The sequence below is a fragment of the Bubalus bubalis genome, chromosome 13, assembly GCF_019923935.1.
Source record: "Bubalus bubalis isolate 160015118507 breed Murrah chromosome 13, NDDB_SH_1, whole genome shotgun sequence".
Lineage (NCBI taxonomy): Eukaryota > Metazoa > Chordata > Mammalia > Artiodactyla > Bovidae > Bubalus > Bubalus bubalis.
The window spans coordinates 20,722,680-20,741,604 of record NC_059169.1 but is presented as its reverse complement, the minus strand read 5'-3'; the positions used below and the strand labels follow the sequence as shown (position 1 = coordinate 20,741,604).

The 18,925-nt window shown below is 36.1% G+C and overlaps 1 protein-coding gene across 3 annotated transcripts in view; it reads left to right on the top strand.

The window, feature by feature from the left end:
- The window catches only part of GPR180 (G protein-coupled receptor 180), a 28,056-nt gene extending 10,486 nt beyond the window's left edge, over positions 1–17,570 (top strand). The window contains exons 4-10 of one of the 3 annotated variants that reach the window (XM_025262682.2): positions 4,950–5,130; positions 5,273–5,322; positions 8,360–8,517; positions 12,140–12,331; positions 14,075–14,121; positions 14,206–14,283; positions 15,287–15,440. In XM_025262682.2, coding sequence (XP_025118467.1) covers positions 4,950–5,130; positions 5,273–5,322; positions 8,360–8,517; positions 12,140–12,331; positions 14,075–14,121; positions 14,206–14,283; positions 15,287–15,299 — 719 coding nt within the window. In that variant the 3' untranslated portion in view covers positions 15,300–15,440. Of the gene's footprint in view, positions 1–4,949; positions 5,131–5,272; positions 5,323–8,359; positions 8,518–12,139; positions 12,394–14,074; positions 14,122–14,205; positions 14,284–15,286 lie in introns of all 3 variants that reach the window. The other 2 variants (XM_006080332.4, XM_044927160.1) reach the window with 2 other exon arrangements.
- Positions 17,571–18,925: the final 1,355 nt, after the last annotated feature.

Genomic DNA, 18,925 nt, shown 5'->3' with positions numbered 1-18,925 from the left:
AGGGGAAAAAATCTCACTAGAATACGGATTTCCATTAAGCATGGGATTCTTTGCAAGGCTATTATGTGGGGGTTAATTTTTAAAAAGTGCCGTAAGTACTCAAAAATATTCATTGCTAGGTAGCTGGTGTAACTTCCAAGGATCTCATCATTTCTTTCTTTAAATATCTAGATACCTTAAAATCTGAATAATTCTACATTGAGGGATTAATTCATTAATTCTCAACCCACCGCTGTGGGTTGTATCTGGAGAGCTTAGGGAAAAATATAGATGTCCGCCCCCAGAGACTGAGATAGACTTGATTTGGGAGTGGAAGTGAGGCATTTAGCTAATTCTACTGTGTAGACCCACTTATCTAGAAGTCCATAGTCCATGTTGTTTTAGAAATGTGTTGGTTTTAACATAAAGCCTGCAGAAGGATTCTTCCTAGTCTGTAGCCTCAGGTATAGAATTTGTTTCCAGAGAATAATTCCCAATTAGTTCGGTTTAGAAAGTTTTCCTCATTTGACTAATTTTCTGCCCTGAGTAGAGAAAATTGATTTGCTATGCTTTTTACTCAGAATAGACTGTTAAACCATGTATCTTAGAGGTTCAAATTAGAATAACCTGGTGCAAAAAGCTGCAATTAATGTTACATGTTACTCTGATTGAATTTTATAGTTTCCTTTCAAACCAATTAGGTATTTTATATATCTACCAGACTTCAGTTACTCCTATATTTTACAGACATAGGAACTTAGGGGTTTTTTTGAATATTGACTAAGGCAAGTTTGATGCTATTTGACAAAACACTACATAGGAATATCATGCCTCAAGGTAGAATAAAATAAAATTGCCTCTTAAAAAATTAGAATCCTTGTTAATTACTTGTAGTTGGTAGAGACCAAAAGAAGTGCACAGAATCCTGAGAGTTAAAGCATCATTGTCTAAAGTAGACTTGATTTTTCTTGGAATAATATTACAGGCTCTTCTACATCTGCCATCTCACTGTCTTTAAGACTTCAGATATGTTTATTATTTTCTCTTGTTCCTTTTTTCCTCTCTGTTATCGATCTTACTTTTAGCTCTGTAACTTTAATGGAAAAGTCTACTGCAAGTAGTATAGACAGTAAGGAAATTAATTCTCTTACATAACAATAACATCTGAGATTTCTTCAAGGCAGTTTATTTAGCATTTCTCTACCCTCATATCCTCTGACTGTCAGCTTTGTTAGCTCCCTCATATTCACGGTTAACTGCAGTTATCTCGTCCTTGTATCGGGACAATGGCCAAATTCAGTGTCTCTTTGTTAAGAGCAAGGAAACTTTTCCCAGAAGGTCCCTCATCACATTTCATTGGCCAGAACTCTACACATGACCTTGTTATCTAACATGGTAAGAGAAATGTTAAGTGAAGGTATCAGAAAGGAGATAAAGGTAAACCAACAAGTCAAAGTAAAGGATTAGGGTTAGGCGTACATCTTTGGGCAAAGAGAGTATTGGAATTCTCTAATTGGTTTAGACTCGTCAGGAGGTATCTTGAGACACCTGCGGGTGGGATGGACCTTGGGTTTTGAGACCACAGACATCACTGGTAGGCCAGACTGTTCCAGGGGCTGCCTTGTGACCCGTTGACTCTCTCCCTCTCTTACCCTCTTTTCTCCCATCTCCCATCATTTAGCCAGAGGTAAACTTTTTTAAAGCTGTCCTAAAAGTTTTCTTCCCACTGAATTTTTTTGCTAATGTTTCTTCCCATTAAGTTTGCCTTAAAATCTACTCATTCCCTTATAAGTCTTTGTCACCCATTGCATGGTGATTTAAGAGTGTTTTTCTTCTTTTGTGTATAGGCAAGACTTAATACCTAGTATCCACCTGTTTTAAAATTAGATTTTAGTTTCAAGGTGAACATAGATTGCTCTCCTCTGAGGGATGTTGGCAGAACAAAGTAAAGTTGAAGAGGAAAGAAACAGACTTTTTTCCTAGAGGTGGTTTGTTTAAAAGAACCCTGAGTGCAAAAGCAGAGTTTTAACTTTAAAGAATCAGAGTCAAGGTAAATAATTTATGCAAAATGCAATGAGCAAAGTATAGGACAAATGTCCTTGTTCAAGTTACTTAATATATTATCTCAATGAAGTAATTTGTTGGTTACAGTGTTAGCTTTTTATGGAAAATACATTTAGTCTTGAATAATCTGAAAACATTTTTTACTAGTGACATATGTCTTATTTTCAAAAGTCCTTTCCTCTATTATTCTGGTCACGGTTGTTGTTTAGTCTCTGAGTCGTGTCCAACTCTTTTGTGACCCCATGGACTGTAGCCCACCAGTCCATCTTTCTCAGGCAAGATTTCCCATTCTTGCCTGGGAAACCCCATGGGATTCCCCAGGCAAGACTGCTGGAGTGGGTTGCCATTTCCTTCTCCAGGGATCTTCCCGACCCAGGGATTGAACTTGGGTCTCCTGCTTGGCAGGCAGATTCTTTGCCACTGAGCCGTCTGGGAGGCTCACTATTCTAGTTACTCAATAAAGAGTTTGAGAATGTTCTTTTTCTAGTGCATTTCTAACCTAACAGAGCCTGGAACCTTAACTTGTAATGAACATTCTGTAAAGTATTATAAATAAATAAAAATTTAAGTAGAATACCATATTTAATTCTTTATACTAAGAAGGAAAGACAAAAACAGATTCAGAACACAGGATAGCATCAAGACTTTTACTGACCCACCATTTTAATGGTGTGCTTAGTTGCTCAGTCGTGTCTGACTATTTGCAACCCCATTGACTGTAGCCCACCAGGCTCCTCTGTCCATGGGGATTCTCCAGGCAAGAACACTGGATGGGTTGCCATGCCCTCCAGGGGATCGTCCCAACCCAGGGATCGAATCCAGGTCTCCTGCATTGCAAGTGGATTCTTTACCAACTGAGCTACCAGGGAAGCCCACAGTTATATGTTTAGCTTATTTTCTGCCTTGTTCTATTACTCTAACAATCGCAGGCTTATGGTCCTATTATTTCTAAAACTAGAATACTCTACTTCTCTATGTCAGGAATTTTAAAAGAACATACACCCATTCTGTTATTTGATATTCTCTTCCTGAAGTCTGAACGTGCTTTCTCACCTGGACTAGCAAAGAGGATGATCAGCATTTATGTACGAAGAGCAGGAGAGACACCCAGTGGCTGAAAGACTTTCTGTTTTCTCCTAACCATGCCTAAAACATGATTGAGATTGAACTGTTTATTGAGTATTTTTCCTACTATTGGTATCTCCTGAATTACTTTTCCAAAATGATTTTCCATATAATGGAAACATTTCCTTCTGTTGTTTCAAGTTTATCCCACATGGGAAATTGGAGCAGGTTCAGGGGTCACAGCTGGATGAAAGTGAGTGCAGTTTAGACTGTTCATTCACAGATTCAATAGAGACAGCTGCCTTCATAGCCACTGTCATGGTGTCCAGTGTTATTTAGATAGAATATAAAAGCCCTAATGTTAGGGACTAACTTTCAGTGTAACGGAGTAAATGTAAACTGTTAAACTCAGAGCTTGCCCTGGTTTGTTATAAAAAAATTTTCTGAAAGCTCTGAAAAACGAAGACACAGTCAAAAGATTCCACGTAACGCAGAAACTCCGGTACTTTGGCCACCTCATGCGAAGAGTTGACTCATTGGAAAAGACTCTGATGCTGGGAGGGATTTGGGGCAAGAGGAGAAGGGGACAACAGAGGATGAGATGGCTGGATGGCATCACTGACTCGATGGACGTGAGTCTGAGTGAACTCTGGGAGTTGGTGATGGACAGGGAGGCCTGGCGTGCTGCGATTCATGAGGTCGCCAAGAGTCAGACACAACTGAGCGACTGATCTGATCTGATCTGATCTTGAGAATGTGTGAAGACCATCCTGAAAAGTTGCTGGTAGAAACTAGAGGTCGTTAAATGCATAGCACCTTTAAAAAATTCTGCACATTTACTTTGTTCTTGTCTTTACCAGCCAACTCCCTTTGCTCATTCAAAATTTCTGCTCACTCAAAATTTTTATTTCAGTGTGGCCTGGCTTGACTCCTGTGACCTGCCCTAGCATCAGTTCTTTCCATCTTCAGTTTTTCTTGCTTCATCCTTTCTGTGTTTTATGGTTTGATGTCCCAAGAGAACGTGCTTAGCCTCTTTGAGAACCAAGTGGTGCTGTTGGCCAGTGACCAGTCTTCGGATTGGTAGCCATTTGGTCAGGTGCTTTAGTCTCAGTCGCCTGTGGAGTGGAATCATGTGGTCTCCATAGGTTTTCCTCTTTGACAGAACAAAAGCCCTTTCCTTCAGAAGGAGGATCTGGTCATGACACATATTGTGACACTTTGTCCTAGTGGGAATTTAAGGCTTCCATCCATCCCGGAGCTGTGGCTCTCAGGCTTTAGCTGCATCAGAGTCACTGAAGGACTTTTTCAAACCCAGAGTGCTGGTCCCCACTCCCAGGGTCTCTGAGACCCTAGATACAGGATGAGTCCCAAATGTGCTTTCTAACTAGGTCCCTAGTGCTGGTGCTGCTGCTGGCCCAGGGCTCACACTTTGAGAGGCATTGTCAGGGTATGTAAACTATTATTGACTGACTAAGTCTATTTTTAAACGTCTTATAGAAGAAACCCATTTTGGGGGTAAGAAACATATGTAACTGAATGTTGAAATCGTTGTTTTTTCGAACAAAACTTATTATTTTGTGGTTAGTCTGTGGGCTTATTTCCTGACCAGTATTTTTTTTTTTTTTAATAGATTGACCTTAGTTTAAGCTGTGCTCTTACAGTTAAGGCTTTATTCCAGAGTAGAAGATTATTTAAGTTTCAACGGGTTTTCCTTTTTTCTCTTGCAAAAGTAAATAAAGGCTATGACTCCAATTAAAAGACGAGTTCTGAAAATATATTGATGGGAAGATTTGAAAGCAACCCAACACTATAACTGGCTTGTTCCTTTCTTCTCTTCACAGGGTTACATGAGTTCTTTTTCCTCCTAGTCCTAGTGTACTTTGTGATTGCTTGCATTTATGCTCAGTCATTGTGGCAGGCTATTAAGAAAGGAGGACCCATGCACATGGTTTTAAAGGTTCTGACAACTGCATTGCTGTTACAAGCTGGTTCAGCTTTCGCTAATTACATTCATTTCTCCAGGTAACTCACAACCATTAAAACTGTGTTCATCATTATGTCTAATTAATCCTAATTAGTCCACCAAAGTTATGTTTGCTTTGATTATGAATAATTTTGTTCACATTTGTAATTTATGCTAATATTCTCCTCTTCAATTCCTCAGTTACTCCAAAGATGGAATAGGGGTACCTTTTATGGGAAGTTTGGCAGAATGTGAGTATCTTACTAAGCATTTCTTTAAAACATAAACTTACTATCTGCTTCTTGTATGTTTTCCTTTTTCATCACTTATTTTCTGTCATAATACAGTTTTTTTATCTGAGGTTGATTAGATTTGGCTCAACTGAAAATAAGATTACAGATTTAGTTTCCACATATCCTGTTTAGTTTCTGTAGGGATAGATAATGTGTTTAGCTATTCATTGTCTTTAGAGCATATTTATGCCCTTTCTGTCGTTTTTATCCTCAATAAAGACTCAGTGAAGTAGGTATGCTTATCCCTATTTTGCAGATAAAGAATCTGGGCTCAGTGACAGGAAATACATTTCCAAATGTCAGTCATCTGGTAGATGGTAGAGCCAAATTTAGACCTAATTTTCTGACCACAAAGCTAAAGATTTTTTTTTTCCCTTTTATCATCCCCTTTTTGACTTTTTCTCTCTGTTTCTAACCTGGAGACATAGAATAAACCTATAATTGAGCTGACTTCTCAGCTTTGTTCTTTGGTTTATAAGAGGAACTCTTATGAGGTAATTTTTCAATTAAGCATGATGGTGAAAAAATAAAATTTCCTATAATCATAACTTTTAAAAGAGAACTTCAGAGGTACATCAGGTCATATGCCATTCTCAGTTCTGAAAAACAAGTTAAGATTTGCTCTAAAAAAGCAGGTCCTGAATACACAGCCATTCTAGGATTTACTTTCCTTATATTTTCCACATTTCTCTTCTAGTCTCCTCACTCTTTAATAGGGTGTCTTACAGTAATCTCTGTAATCATCTCAGGACCCGCTTATCCTGATGCTGCCTATTTTAAGATTCTAAAACTTCTATAGCCTCTCCTTTTCCTTGTGAAGAGGATGTATATACTGTTCACCTCTTGGGCATGAGCAAAAGTTGACTCTCTTTCTTTTGACATTACCAGAACCCTTCTTTGTCCCCCTGTTTTCTCTTAGATGACTCAGGATGTTTATAATAGAGTCCTAGAGTTTTAAAGCTGGACAGAACATAGAAATAATTTAGCTCATGCATTTTAGATGAGGAAATTGTGGTCCAGAGAGGCAAAGCATACAGAGGCCCATCAGTAGCAAAGCTATTACTAAAATCAAGGACTTTTGAAGTTTTTTGAGTATCTACTATATACAAAACAGTTTCAGGTTGTCTGGCATCTTCATGGTAGGTTAAAAGCAAAAGTCTTTTTTAAAAATCTACAGTAAATCAATATTGATCATTTTTTGTAGTTCTGACAACAGGTTTATGAAATGATAAAATTTCTTTTTAAAAAAAATTTTGGCTGCCTTACATGGCATGTGGGATCTAATTATCAGTTCCCAGACCAGGGATCAAACCTCTGCCCTCTGCAGTGGAAGTGCGGAGTCTTAACCACAAGACTACCAGAGAAGCCCCTAAAATTTCAAGATTTTTAATTAAATTCCCAGGATGGGGTTTTTGTATGATCTGTGTACTTTGTCTATAATTAGTTACTTTTCCAAGAACAGATAAGCTGTGTTCTGCCTCTCGTCACAGTTACAGTATATTATATCAATATGTGCATTAGTTAGTACACATAGAAATGAACCAGAAAATCTATGTACCCCCCACACACTGTATTTGTAAAAACAAATAGCAAAAGCTAAGTAGCAACTTATGTAGGTATATTCCTTTGGCTGACTTCTTTAAGTAACTGAATATGTATTTGTAAAATGTTTAATAAAAATAATTAGCATCACAGTCTAAATCTCTGGTGAAAGTAAATTATCCTTGATCTGAAAGGTCATGATGTTTCATATCATTGAAATGTGATGACAGTTTGTTATTAGAATTCACTATTACAGATAAATAAGCCCGAATGTAAAGTATCTAGTTCTAATTGGGGTTAGGGTTAGAAAAATATGTCAAAATAAATCTGAAAAGATCTATTATTAATAGGTTTTTGGCTTGTGACTTTTAATATAAGTATTATACTACAACTAGTTTTATCTGTTTCTCTAATAATATCTTGGTATAAAAGAAGTAAAAGTTTAAAAAAAATTATAAAAAAGTTTATACTTTGTATAAAAAAAGTAAAAGAAGACATCAAAGTCATACATGGCAATTGGAAGGAAGTTTTATTTTGTTAAATTGGGATCAAACATTTATTCCAAAATCCACATCGAAATACACTTTTATGAAAGGTTATAATTTTTTTAAAAAATCAATAAATAGGACTTCCGAAAAAAAGACGCGTGTAAGTGGAGGTAAACGACTGATGGTTGTTTACCAGTAGCGCTGCCCTGGACGCGGGCGGTTTTGTTGCGTCCTTTCCACAGCAGCAGACCTCCCTGAAGTGTGAGTGATGGCCGCCTGGTGGCGCTTCACACCAATGCATGGAGCACTTCATCTGCCTTCAGGACTCACACTAAGGCCGGCATAACTGGATGCTACAGAATCTCTGCGTTTCTTTATTGTCATGCTATTTCTTACTAATAGTTTCAGCAACTGTTCTTCACATTGTGATTCAGCCATCAAAAAAACATTAACAACCCAGAAATATGTAGTGTTCTCCACACTGCAGAAGTTATATTTAAAATGTGTTTTCATAAGTGGTGAGTTATAGATAGTAGTTAGAAAAACTAAGAAAAATAAGGAACACGAACAGATTTAAAGCTGGCCTTAAAAATATGTACAGGTACATATATATATTTTTAAAAATAGGAGTTTTGCATTTGTGTTAGCTATTTTCAGAAATGTTTACAAATTTAATGGCAGAATTTTTATTCTTTAGATTTATTATTGAATTTTGGTAGTTTCTTTTTGAAAGTGCCTGTCTTTTGTGCTTAATAAAATAATTATGTTCTCAATGCAAAAAGGATAAAATTTGGGAATTCCCTGGTGGTCCTGTGGTTAGTACTCTGAGCTTTCACTGCCCAGAGTGCGGGTTCATTCTTCAGTTGGGGAACTAAGATCCCACAAACTGTGGCATGGCCACAAAAAAAAAGGAGATTTGTTGTATTGCAAAAGCTCAGCTGACTTTGGTTTTCATTTCCCATTAGTTTTTGACATTGCTTCCCAAATTCAAATGCTATACCTACTTCTGAGTCTGTGCATGGGTTGGACAATAGTCAGAATGAAGAAGTCTCAGAGCAGACCTCTCCAGTGGGACTCTACTCCTGCATCCACTGGTATTGCTGTATTCATGGTCATAACACAGGTGAGTAGTGAAACCAAATATTTCTGTTCTATACTATTCAAAAATGCAGACTTGAACACATCTCCTGTCAAAATTGAACCCCGGGACCCATGAGAAATTTGTGTCGTTTTAAACTATGAGTTTAAAGTGTGATAGATCATAAGTGAAGTAAGTCAGAGAGAGACAGATACTATACGGTATCACTTACATGTGGAACCTAAAATATGACACAAGTGAAATTATCTATGAAGCAGAGTTTGTTCTCAGACACAGAAAACAAATTTATGGTTACCAAAGGGAAAAGAGGGTGGAGGAGGGATAAATTAGGAGCTTGGAATTAGCAGATACACAGTGCTATGTATTAAACAGCAAGGTCCTACTGTATAGCACTGGGAACTATATTCACAATCCTGTAATAAACCACAATGGAAAAGAATATGAGAAAGAGTATGTATATATGTGTAACTGAATCACTTTGTTGTACATCAGAAACTAAGACAACATTGTAAATCACTTATAGTTCAATTTTTTTAAAACATGGAAAAAAAGAGTGATGGATCAAATAACCTGTTAATTTTCTGAGTGCTAGTATATGTAAATTGTAAAATTTCATTGTAATTTACCTGAATATGAGCTTCCTATCAGCTTATTTAAGCACAGTATGTTTAATATTCAGTTAGATTCTCATTTTCTAATTAAGAGCTTTCTTTCATATTTTCTAACACTTTGTAAGTACTCAGTATTAAATCAGTCAGTGAATGAAGATTCATTCATTGGCAGGAATCTACTTTATACATGAAAGAATTCAAGTGAATATCAGATTAAAGAAAAAAACAAAATGTAGAATAAAAAAGAAGGGGATCTTGTTTTTGAAAGCAAATACACCCATGGCAACCCACTCCAGTGTTCTTGCCTGGAGAATCCCAGCGACGGGGGAGCCTGGTGGGCTGCCGTCTATGGGGTCGCATAGAGTCGGACACGACTGAAGCGACTTAGCAGCAGCAGCAGCAGCAGCACACCCAAAACAAATTTGGTCTTTTAGAAGGGTCCTCTCTGCTCTTGTTTTGTTTTCCTCTGTTGTGATATGTAGACATTCTAGGATCTCTGTATGCTTATATGCAATGGATTTATAAAAATTTAGATGAAAGAGATAAACATAAAAATTTGTACTGAATTTGTGACCAGTATAAGTTACAGATGAAAATGAAATATACACTTGGGTTCTATGTAGGACATCATAATTTGTTTTAATGCATTAAATAAATGGAAAAACTCAGTAGTGGAGGGTAAAGCCTGTGCTTTATTCATCTCTGTACCTCTAGTACTTATTTAGGACTGTAAGTGCCGAGTGATGGTCTATTGAATTTACATGATTGATTTAGAAAGGGACCATATCTTAGGTATTTATATTTAAAAAGAAAATAATGCCAGTAAGGGAGAGTTAATGTGAAAGAACTGAATTGGAGATGATTAAAATAAGGGCAAGATCCTACCAACTTAACATTTCTGATCCAGGGTTTAGGGAGAGTAATGTTACATCAAGTTCAAGTCTCATTTCTCAGTAGCCTTTTTTAAAAACTGAATTTTCATTATTTCACTATAATTTAAATTCATTATCATAAACATACAAATTGAGATTATAACTCTACATTAGACTTTCTGTGAACATTTGTGAAGACTGTGTTAGACATGGCACTGATACTCAACAATAACCAGACTAGGAGGACGAGACAGGCAAACAGAGATCATGTAAATATGTACACCATATTCCACAGGTCACACATTAGCATATGTATGTGAAAATATGGGAGTGCTGTGCTTAGTTGCTTCAGTTGTGTCTGACTCTTTGCTACCCCATGGACTGTAGCCCGCCAGGCTTCTCTGTCCATGGGGATTCCAGGCAAGAATTCTGGAGTGGGTTGCCATGCCCTCCTCCTTCAGGGCATCTTCGCAACCCAGAGATTGAACTCAGGTCTCCCACATTGCAGGCGGATTCTTTACTACCTAAGCCACCAGGAAAGCATTTGTGAACAATGTGTTAGACATGGCACTGATCCTCAACAACAACCAGACTAGGTGGATGAGACAGGAAAAGAGAGATCATGTAAATATGTACACTGTATTCCGCAGATCACGCCTTAGCATACGTATGTGAAAATATGGGCGTATGAATATGTAAAAATGTGAATCATGGGAAATGGTTTTTTTTTTCTGTTTTGTTGGATTATAATTGAAAACCAGAAATTGTATAGATTCAAGCTACATGAGTTGATGTTTTGGTATATATACATTTTGAAATGATCACCAAAACCTAGCCAGTTAATATCCATCACCTCATGTAGCAGGAGATAATAGTTCTATGATAGCACTTTTTTGTGGTAAAAAGTCAAGTTTAGAAATGCATGTTGAGGAATCAGATGGGTATAATTTGGTGGGGTAGAGGAATAACTTTCAGTGAAAAAAAGATCGAATATTTGGTCCAAGAAGGAAATTCATCTGTGCAAGAGGAGAAAGGAGTTCACCTAGCAAGAATGTAGCAGGAGTAAAATTAGGGTGGAAGATTCAAGAATGAGGAAACGAGGTGGTTGCTGGTAAACCCCATAAAGCCTAAAATTAGATTTAGTAATGGAGTTTTCATCTAAATCTTTTGGAAGCCACTGAAGACTCAATTCTGAGGGCTGAGTTGGTAAATGAAGGGAGAACAGAGGACCAATGACTTGTGTGATCGTAAAAATTATCATAATTTAAGTGATTGATGTTTAGTAAAGATGGAGAGTGTGTGGGTGCTGATTTCTACTGAATAGCAGTAAACAGAACAGCTTAATCAGGACCTTGCTGAGCTTTTCACTGGTGTAGTAACCACGGGGGAGAAAAGGTGAACAAACACATAAGCAAAGTAACTCTGCCCTGGGTGCCATAATGAATATTAAAAATCCACTCTTCTTGGGACTTCCTTGGTGGTCCAGTGGTTAGCACTTAGCTTCCAATGCAAGGAGTATGCCTTCAATCCCAGGTCAGAGAGCTAAGATCCCACCAGAAGCAATATTGTAACAAACTCAGTAAAGACTTTAAAAATGGTCAACATCAAAAAAAAAAGAAAATCTTAAAAAAAATCTACTCTCCTTTAACCAGAGAGGTTAAGGTGGGAAAAAAGAGTGAAATCAAGAATTCAGACTTGGTAGTTTGTGTATTATAAAAGATACTGAGATATTTGAAACTTTATCCTGAGATAACAGGCTTGAATACAGAACAGTTTGATTCATAATAAGGTGTTGAAGTAAGAAAGAGATTGATTTAGAAGAAACTTTGTGCTTATTCTGTGCCTCTTTTCAACTTATTTTCATGGTAAGAGATGTGTTACTTGAATCATGGTAGCAGTAGTATTTTTTATCTCTGATACATGGTCTCATATGATAGCAAGCCCCTTCCTCCAGCTTCAGGGTGTCAATGAGGGGAAAAACTGCCCATACTTTATCAACACCTTATATAGTTTGATAAATCTTAGAACCTCTTAGGAATGAATGTACTGTTTAGGGGGATATATAAAAGAGTTGAATAAAGTACTTTATTGTAAGTAGATAAGACTTTTTTCTCTAAAAATATGTATTTATTATTATTATTATTTTTTTTTTTTTTTTTGCAGAGTATTTTGCTACTTTGGGAACAGTTTGAAGAAACCAGTTCTCACAGCCACCATTCGCACCACAGCTTAGCAGGGATCCTTCTTATCGTTTTAAGAATTTGCCTAGCGTTGTCCTTAGGCTGTGGACTCTACCAAATCATCACAGTGGAGAGAAGTACACTCAAAAGGGAGTTCTACATCACCTTTGCCAAAGTATGGGTTTGCTTAGAAAATGACTTCTTTGCATTGTCAACTTCATTCTGCATTACTGGGAAGTTAGTATGCAACCCTACGCTAATACTTCATAAACTTTTATTATGTGCCAGGCACCACTCTTAAGCCCATTATGTGCTTCAGCTCATTTAATCTTCACAATTTATGAGCTGCAGATGATACTATCCCCATGTTACAGAGCCCATGGAACAGTAGTTTCCATGTAATCTTTGGCAGGACAGTTTTGCTTGAATTGTAATTTCTCGATCAATAGGGATTTTACATTCTTTTCTATAGTATCAGAACTTTTTAATAAAAAAATAGATTACTGTTTGCATTTCTCAAAAAAGCAGTTTTTAATTGACTATGAACTGTTTACTCCCAGAATTATGCAATGTTTTATAACGAACCATGAAGAGCCATCCTTCAGCGTAAGCAGAGGGAGCCAGGAGACTGAGTACACGCTACACTTCAGCCATTTCATGGCATCCATATGAGAACGTGTTGACTTCATCCCCCCTTTTCATGTCCTTCCTATGCCAGTGAGAGCCAAAGGCAGATGAATTTTTTTTTTTTTCTGTACCCATTTAATAAAGGAAAAGATCAGGAGAGAGGTTGGGGCAGTCACGTTACAGAGGCCTCCCTCCCTGGAAGGTAATACTTTTGGTATACAGATGGAGAGAATCCATAACCCATCCTCTTGGCAACTCTAAACCGCATTCTGACAAGCTGTTTGGTCACCCACCCTAGTCCACAGTCTCAGAAGAGTGAGGCTGCTATGGACAGAGGGCCAGGATTCCTTCTTTATTCCTGATGTGGAGCTTTGTCAAGCTGCTGCCACAGGCCTCTTGTGTATCAAACAGGCAAGGATATGCCGTTCACTTTGGAATTCTTCACAGATACAGTAGTGCCTGTTGTCTGAAATGTTAGTTTATACTTTAGTTGTATGAAAACTAAATTTTTTCTTTTCAATGTTATGAACAGTACCAAAATTTTTCTTAAAGTGAAATTTTTATATGTTTTCATATAACTATTTGAATAGGTTCAGACATCCAGAAGCATTTAAAGAGTAGCAAACACATTCTCACCTCTCTCCCATCTATGCAGTTATCACCTCCTTACATAATCACAACTATTAATTCCTAATTTATTTTTCAGAGAATTAAAAATATATATTATTAAATATTTTATATTTCCTTTTGCATTTATACAGATAGTAACTTACTAAACACATATTTATACATCTTGTTTATTTTTCTTACAACATCAAGGTACTAACCCTGTCAAGAGCTAGTAGTATTAACTTATTATTTTATTTCAAGTTTAATTTTGGAAAAAGATATTTTGCCATGTTCTAGGAAAAATAGAAAATATATATTTGAAAATATAAGTATTAAAAAGTTTCCCATTCCTACTTTCCTAATTCCAGTGTCTTTTGTACTAAATCTCAAACAAGTAGCCACTGTTAATCAGTTTTTTGTGTTATTCTTACAGAATTTCTTTGTGTATCTATCTAAAACTATGAATGAGTATTCTTATGTCTTTTACAGAAATATTGCACATTTGTACCTCGCTTTTCTCAATTATCGATTTGTTACTTGTTTAAACATGTTCATAGTATATCAAAATGTGTATATGTGAAAGATGGAAGATTTTAAATACTCCTAAAAAACCACCCATTTGATTAGAAACAAAGTATCATTGTCACAACAATAGCAAACTTATTTCTGTCTTTTGTTGCAGTTTCTACTGTACAGGCCAATTGAGATCAATCAAGACCTCCTAAATAGGCTAGTAATGTTTTCTGTCTGGTACATAATGAAGACAGAGCTTTCACAGCTGCGCTTATTCAACGTATTTTTCATTTGTTTCAGGGCTGCATCTTGTGGTTTTTATGCCATCCAGGTCTTGCGTGCATTTCTATCATTTTTGATGACTACCAGAGAGATAAGGTAAATAATATACGTGATCAAATAGTTTTGTTTGTAGTCTTTATTGGGAAATTAAGTAGGAAAAACCTATTTATCCACTCAGTAGTTTCTTTGGATTCTGTGAAATAAAACTTGGAAACAAAATGATTAAACCAGTGAGTATTTCAATTTAGTTTATAAGCAAAATGATGGAAAAATAGCTTTTGTTATTCCTATTTTATCTCATAGTACTATCTTATAAATTAACTTGTAGAACACAGCTTTGTTAAGAAAAAATGATTAAAAATGTTCACTACATAATGTTAAATATCAAGATTGCTTTTAAAAAAAAATCAGTCTAGTTGCTTTAACACTCTGCAGACTGGAGTGCCATGCTCGAGTATGTCACATTTTGGTTGTGTTAATACCTACCATCTTAGGTGAATGACTCCATCATTTCAAAGTGGAGTCTGCCAGGAGCTCTTTACAAGCAATGCCATATGTGCTTGAACACAGAAGGGTTTCTTGAACCTGAGGTATTTACAGAGGGTAAATAGATAGGAAGGTAGTCTACAAAGACAGAGAAGCGACCTGAGAATTTCTGAAAGGGCTTTTAGAGTACTCGTCAAGACTCAGGTAGGGGCATTCTTTATTCCTATTACTAGATTAGCCAGGAGCCTGATTTTTCTTATTACTTTCTTATTACTTATTACTTTTTTCAGTGCATGCACCCTGAGGAGAGAATGGTTTCATAAATTATTCTTTTGTGTCTTATTGTGGTATCTATAAACTGCTAAAAGAATTTTACTTTTGAACAATTACAGTCCTGAACATTAGTTGTATTTTTCTATTGAAAATTTCTTTTTAAAAATTTATCCTCAGTAAAGATGGGGAAGATATAATTTTTTATTTATATATATTAAAATATATATAAGTTTATGTATGATGTTTATGTATGTATAAAGCATATATAGGTTCATGATAAATTGAATACAATTTCTCTGTTTTTGCATGCAGTAAAGCATTCCCTTTCTTTTCTTTTCAGGTCATTACAATAGGTGTTATCCTTTGCCAGTCTGTTGCCATGGTCATTCTCTACAGACTCTTTCTATCCCACAGTCTGTACTGGGAAGTTTCTTCACTTTCCTCAGTAACACTACCACTGACCATATCATCTGGACACAAAACTCGGCCTCACTTCTGATACTTGCTTTTCTCTAAGGAAAAGTGAATTGATTCACCAGAGTGCAATAAGGATCCAAATACAGTGACTTTTTTTTCATACTTGTGGTATGAAAAATTGAACAGAGAAGGCAGAGCATGTTATATATATATAACTGCATTTAAGCAGTACCAAACTGAAAACTGAAAAAAAGGTAACAAATGTTTTGAAATATACTTAATAAACTTTCAAGAAAGAGCGTTGTTATAAGGTAATTTATGCAATTTCCATATGGAAATAAAGCTGAAAAGAATTGTATAATATTTTTATAAGAGACTCACCACTTACAATGCCTCATCCTACATCAGTAGTTAACTCAGGTTTGATGGTCCAAAAGAAGTGATCAGTTAAATGATTACTTACTTATATGTATCTAAACTAAGTCCAGTTATGAAATCAGTGTAATACACTGGTTAAAAACTGCTTCTTTTTATGCTTTAAGGAAAATGCATTTCATATTGGAGTTTAAAGATATTGAAAATTAAGTTACTTCAGAAAATTAATATAAAATATATTTGTAGTTAAGTGAATAAGCTTTTGTTTATTTGTGGATCGGGTTATTCTCCATTTTCTTCTATTACTTTTCGCTCTCTAGTTAGGATTTAGCTTGATTAGCAAAGGGTTTTTGGCAGATAATTTATGAAAACTTAGATACATTGCAGCAGTTATACAAAGGATTTTAAAATCTGAGCACTTAGGTGAAGGGACAAGCAGGTTAACATGTTTAAAAAGAAAGAAGGAAAAAGTACTCTATGATATGGTTACTAAAATTTTAATCCTGATATAATTCATTTCTCTTACATTGAATCCCCAATCATAATTAAGCTGTATACACAGATTAAATTAACAGAAGCATTTCACATAAATGTTGGTTTCAGTCATCAACTACCCATGAATTCCTGCCCAAGGATACTTAATCAGGATTAAATTTTCTATGAATAATTGGAAAACAAAATACTCACTGGATTTGTTATAATCCGTGTTGGCACTGGATTCTAAGTGGTTGCCATCTTGAATCCTTTGTAATAAAGCCATATTTTTTGCGAATGATGCCCTGGTATTGAGTATTCAAATACTCTATCAAGTGCCTGTTAAAAAAATTGCTAAATGGTTGTTGGTACTTGCAGTATAAAAAGACTATTCCCATTAAGAGTAACTGATCACAAATTATTCTGTCTTGCAAGTCCTTCAGGCCTTTTCATTTTTACCTCTGGCTTATTTTAAAGATTTTTTTTTTTTAATCTACTTTCAAAGGTGTTATGTTTTTAAGCAAGAAATAGTGCACTGATCTGGTAATTAACCTTTTTTAATTAAATAGTTAAAGTAACATAGCAGAACTTAAAAAATATCTATTTTTGTCTTTGTTTTTCCTTTGCATTTAGTCTCATTGAAAGTGAATAGTATTCTGCTTCATTTTAAAGGCAAAATACATGTGTTCGTGACTAGCAAAATGGCAGAATGACAAAGTTCAAGCTACTCATTAAATCATCAACAGCTCTTTGTAAATTATTTAATAAATGAGAGCTACAGGTTGAGACTAGAAAGTCGACAGTATGTTTTAGATTTATGTGATCTTCTGAGTGGTCATGACCTTTTCTTTTACCACATCTCACATCTAATAACCCCAGTTATTGTCTGTTGTATTCAACTGAAGGGCAGTTAATTGAGCTGAAAAAAAAGACTGAAGCCTTTTCAAAAGTTTTGTTAACTTGCAACAATGGGAAGAGAATAATCTTTGTGTTACCTACACAAAGAACATGGAAACTGTAATCAACATGTATGAAATATATTACTGTGCTTGCATTTATGAGGCTTGAGCAATTTATTTTTTACTTTTATTTTTTAATTTATGGTTGAATTTACTGATAATTTATTTTGTTATTCAAGAGCCATTGTTAAATGAAGGAAGACAGTTTGTTAATAAATGTATAAAACAGCTGTGAATAATTAGTAATCCAAGTTCAGAATTCATAGTTTGTAAGTCATGACATGGTATCCTCTGTTTTTTCTCTTCCCGAATGTTTACATGGAGATTTGTTACCACAGATTACAGAAAGATAAGTGTATACTGCAAACTCTAATTAAAGATCAGAACTTTGCTACTTTTCTTTATTTGTCAGATAATGCTTTTTTTTTTAATCTATGTTTACATTTTTTCTTGGAGAAGTTGAATGGTCTTTCCACAGCTTTTTTTTTCCAGAAGCATTTTCTTTCTTCATGTACTAAGGTATGTGTGCTCAGATGCTCAGTTGTACCTGACTCTTTGTGACCCCATGGACTGTAGCCTGCCAGGCTCCTCTGTCCATGGGGATTCTCCAGGCAAGAATAGTGGAGTGGGTTGCCATTTCCTTCTCCCGGGGCTCTTCCTGACTTACGGATCGAAACTGTGTCTCCAGTCTCCTGCATTGGCAGGCAGATTCTTTTCCTCTAGCACCACCTGGGAAGCGCTATATAGGAAGGTACATGAAGGTGTTTTTATTGATATGTATAATCAGCACATGTCACTCTAAGTGCTAGTGTGATAATCATGCTCCCCTGTAACTGAGTATGAAACAGAATAAATGATTCCCCATAGCCACCTGACTTCTCTTTCACTTTTCTACTTTACCCTCATGATTTAATGAGCACCTATTACATATTGTGTTAAATTTTAGTGAGAAAGAATGGCTAGCCATAGTTAACTTTCGCTGTTGGTTTTTAACAGTAAACCTGAAATTGTGCTGAAAGTTAGAAATGAGCTTGACTATCTCTGTGTACCTCAGCTCACTTCAATATTTGAACCTTGGCTTTCAGCCAGATAGTGTTGCTAGCAGGGAGAGATAATCCAGGCAGAAGAACTTGCTTTAGGAAAAAAAATTTTCATGATCTCAAGTAAAGTAAGCCACGTCTGATGAAAATGGGAGATATACGAGTCTAAGGCCAATTCTAACGTAAGGAAACTAGAATCTATGTATCAGTATGAACATTGGCCCCTTCAACATGTTTCCCTTAGGAGGCTGTGCATGTTCTCTGAAAATTCTTTGGAAATCTGGAATTATTTGTGAAACATTCATTTTAAATAGCTTCAGTGGTGTCAAATCTTTGAGGTTCTTTGTTTTTGAGAAGTGAAATGATACAGCCAATCAGTTTGAGACTAGATCTGAAGGGGTAGCAACTGACTTTTGTTTCAACGTGTATTTATAAATTGAGACTAAAATAATGACATTGGTTTTCCCATGAGATCTGAAAATTAGTGCATGAACGCATGCAGTGGTTTTCTAATAGTGCTGCTTCCACACTTGGGCACCTTCTCTGCACAACTCCAAGGGCATTGTGCTATAGGAGTGATATGAGTCCCTTCAGTTGTGTTTGGCTCTGTGCGACCTTATGGACCATAGCCCGCCAGGCTCCTCTGTCCATGGGATTCTCCAGGCAAGAATACTGGAGTGGGTTGCCATGCCCTCCAGGGGATCTTCTCAACCC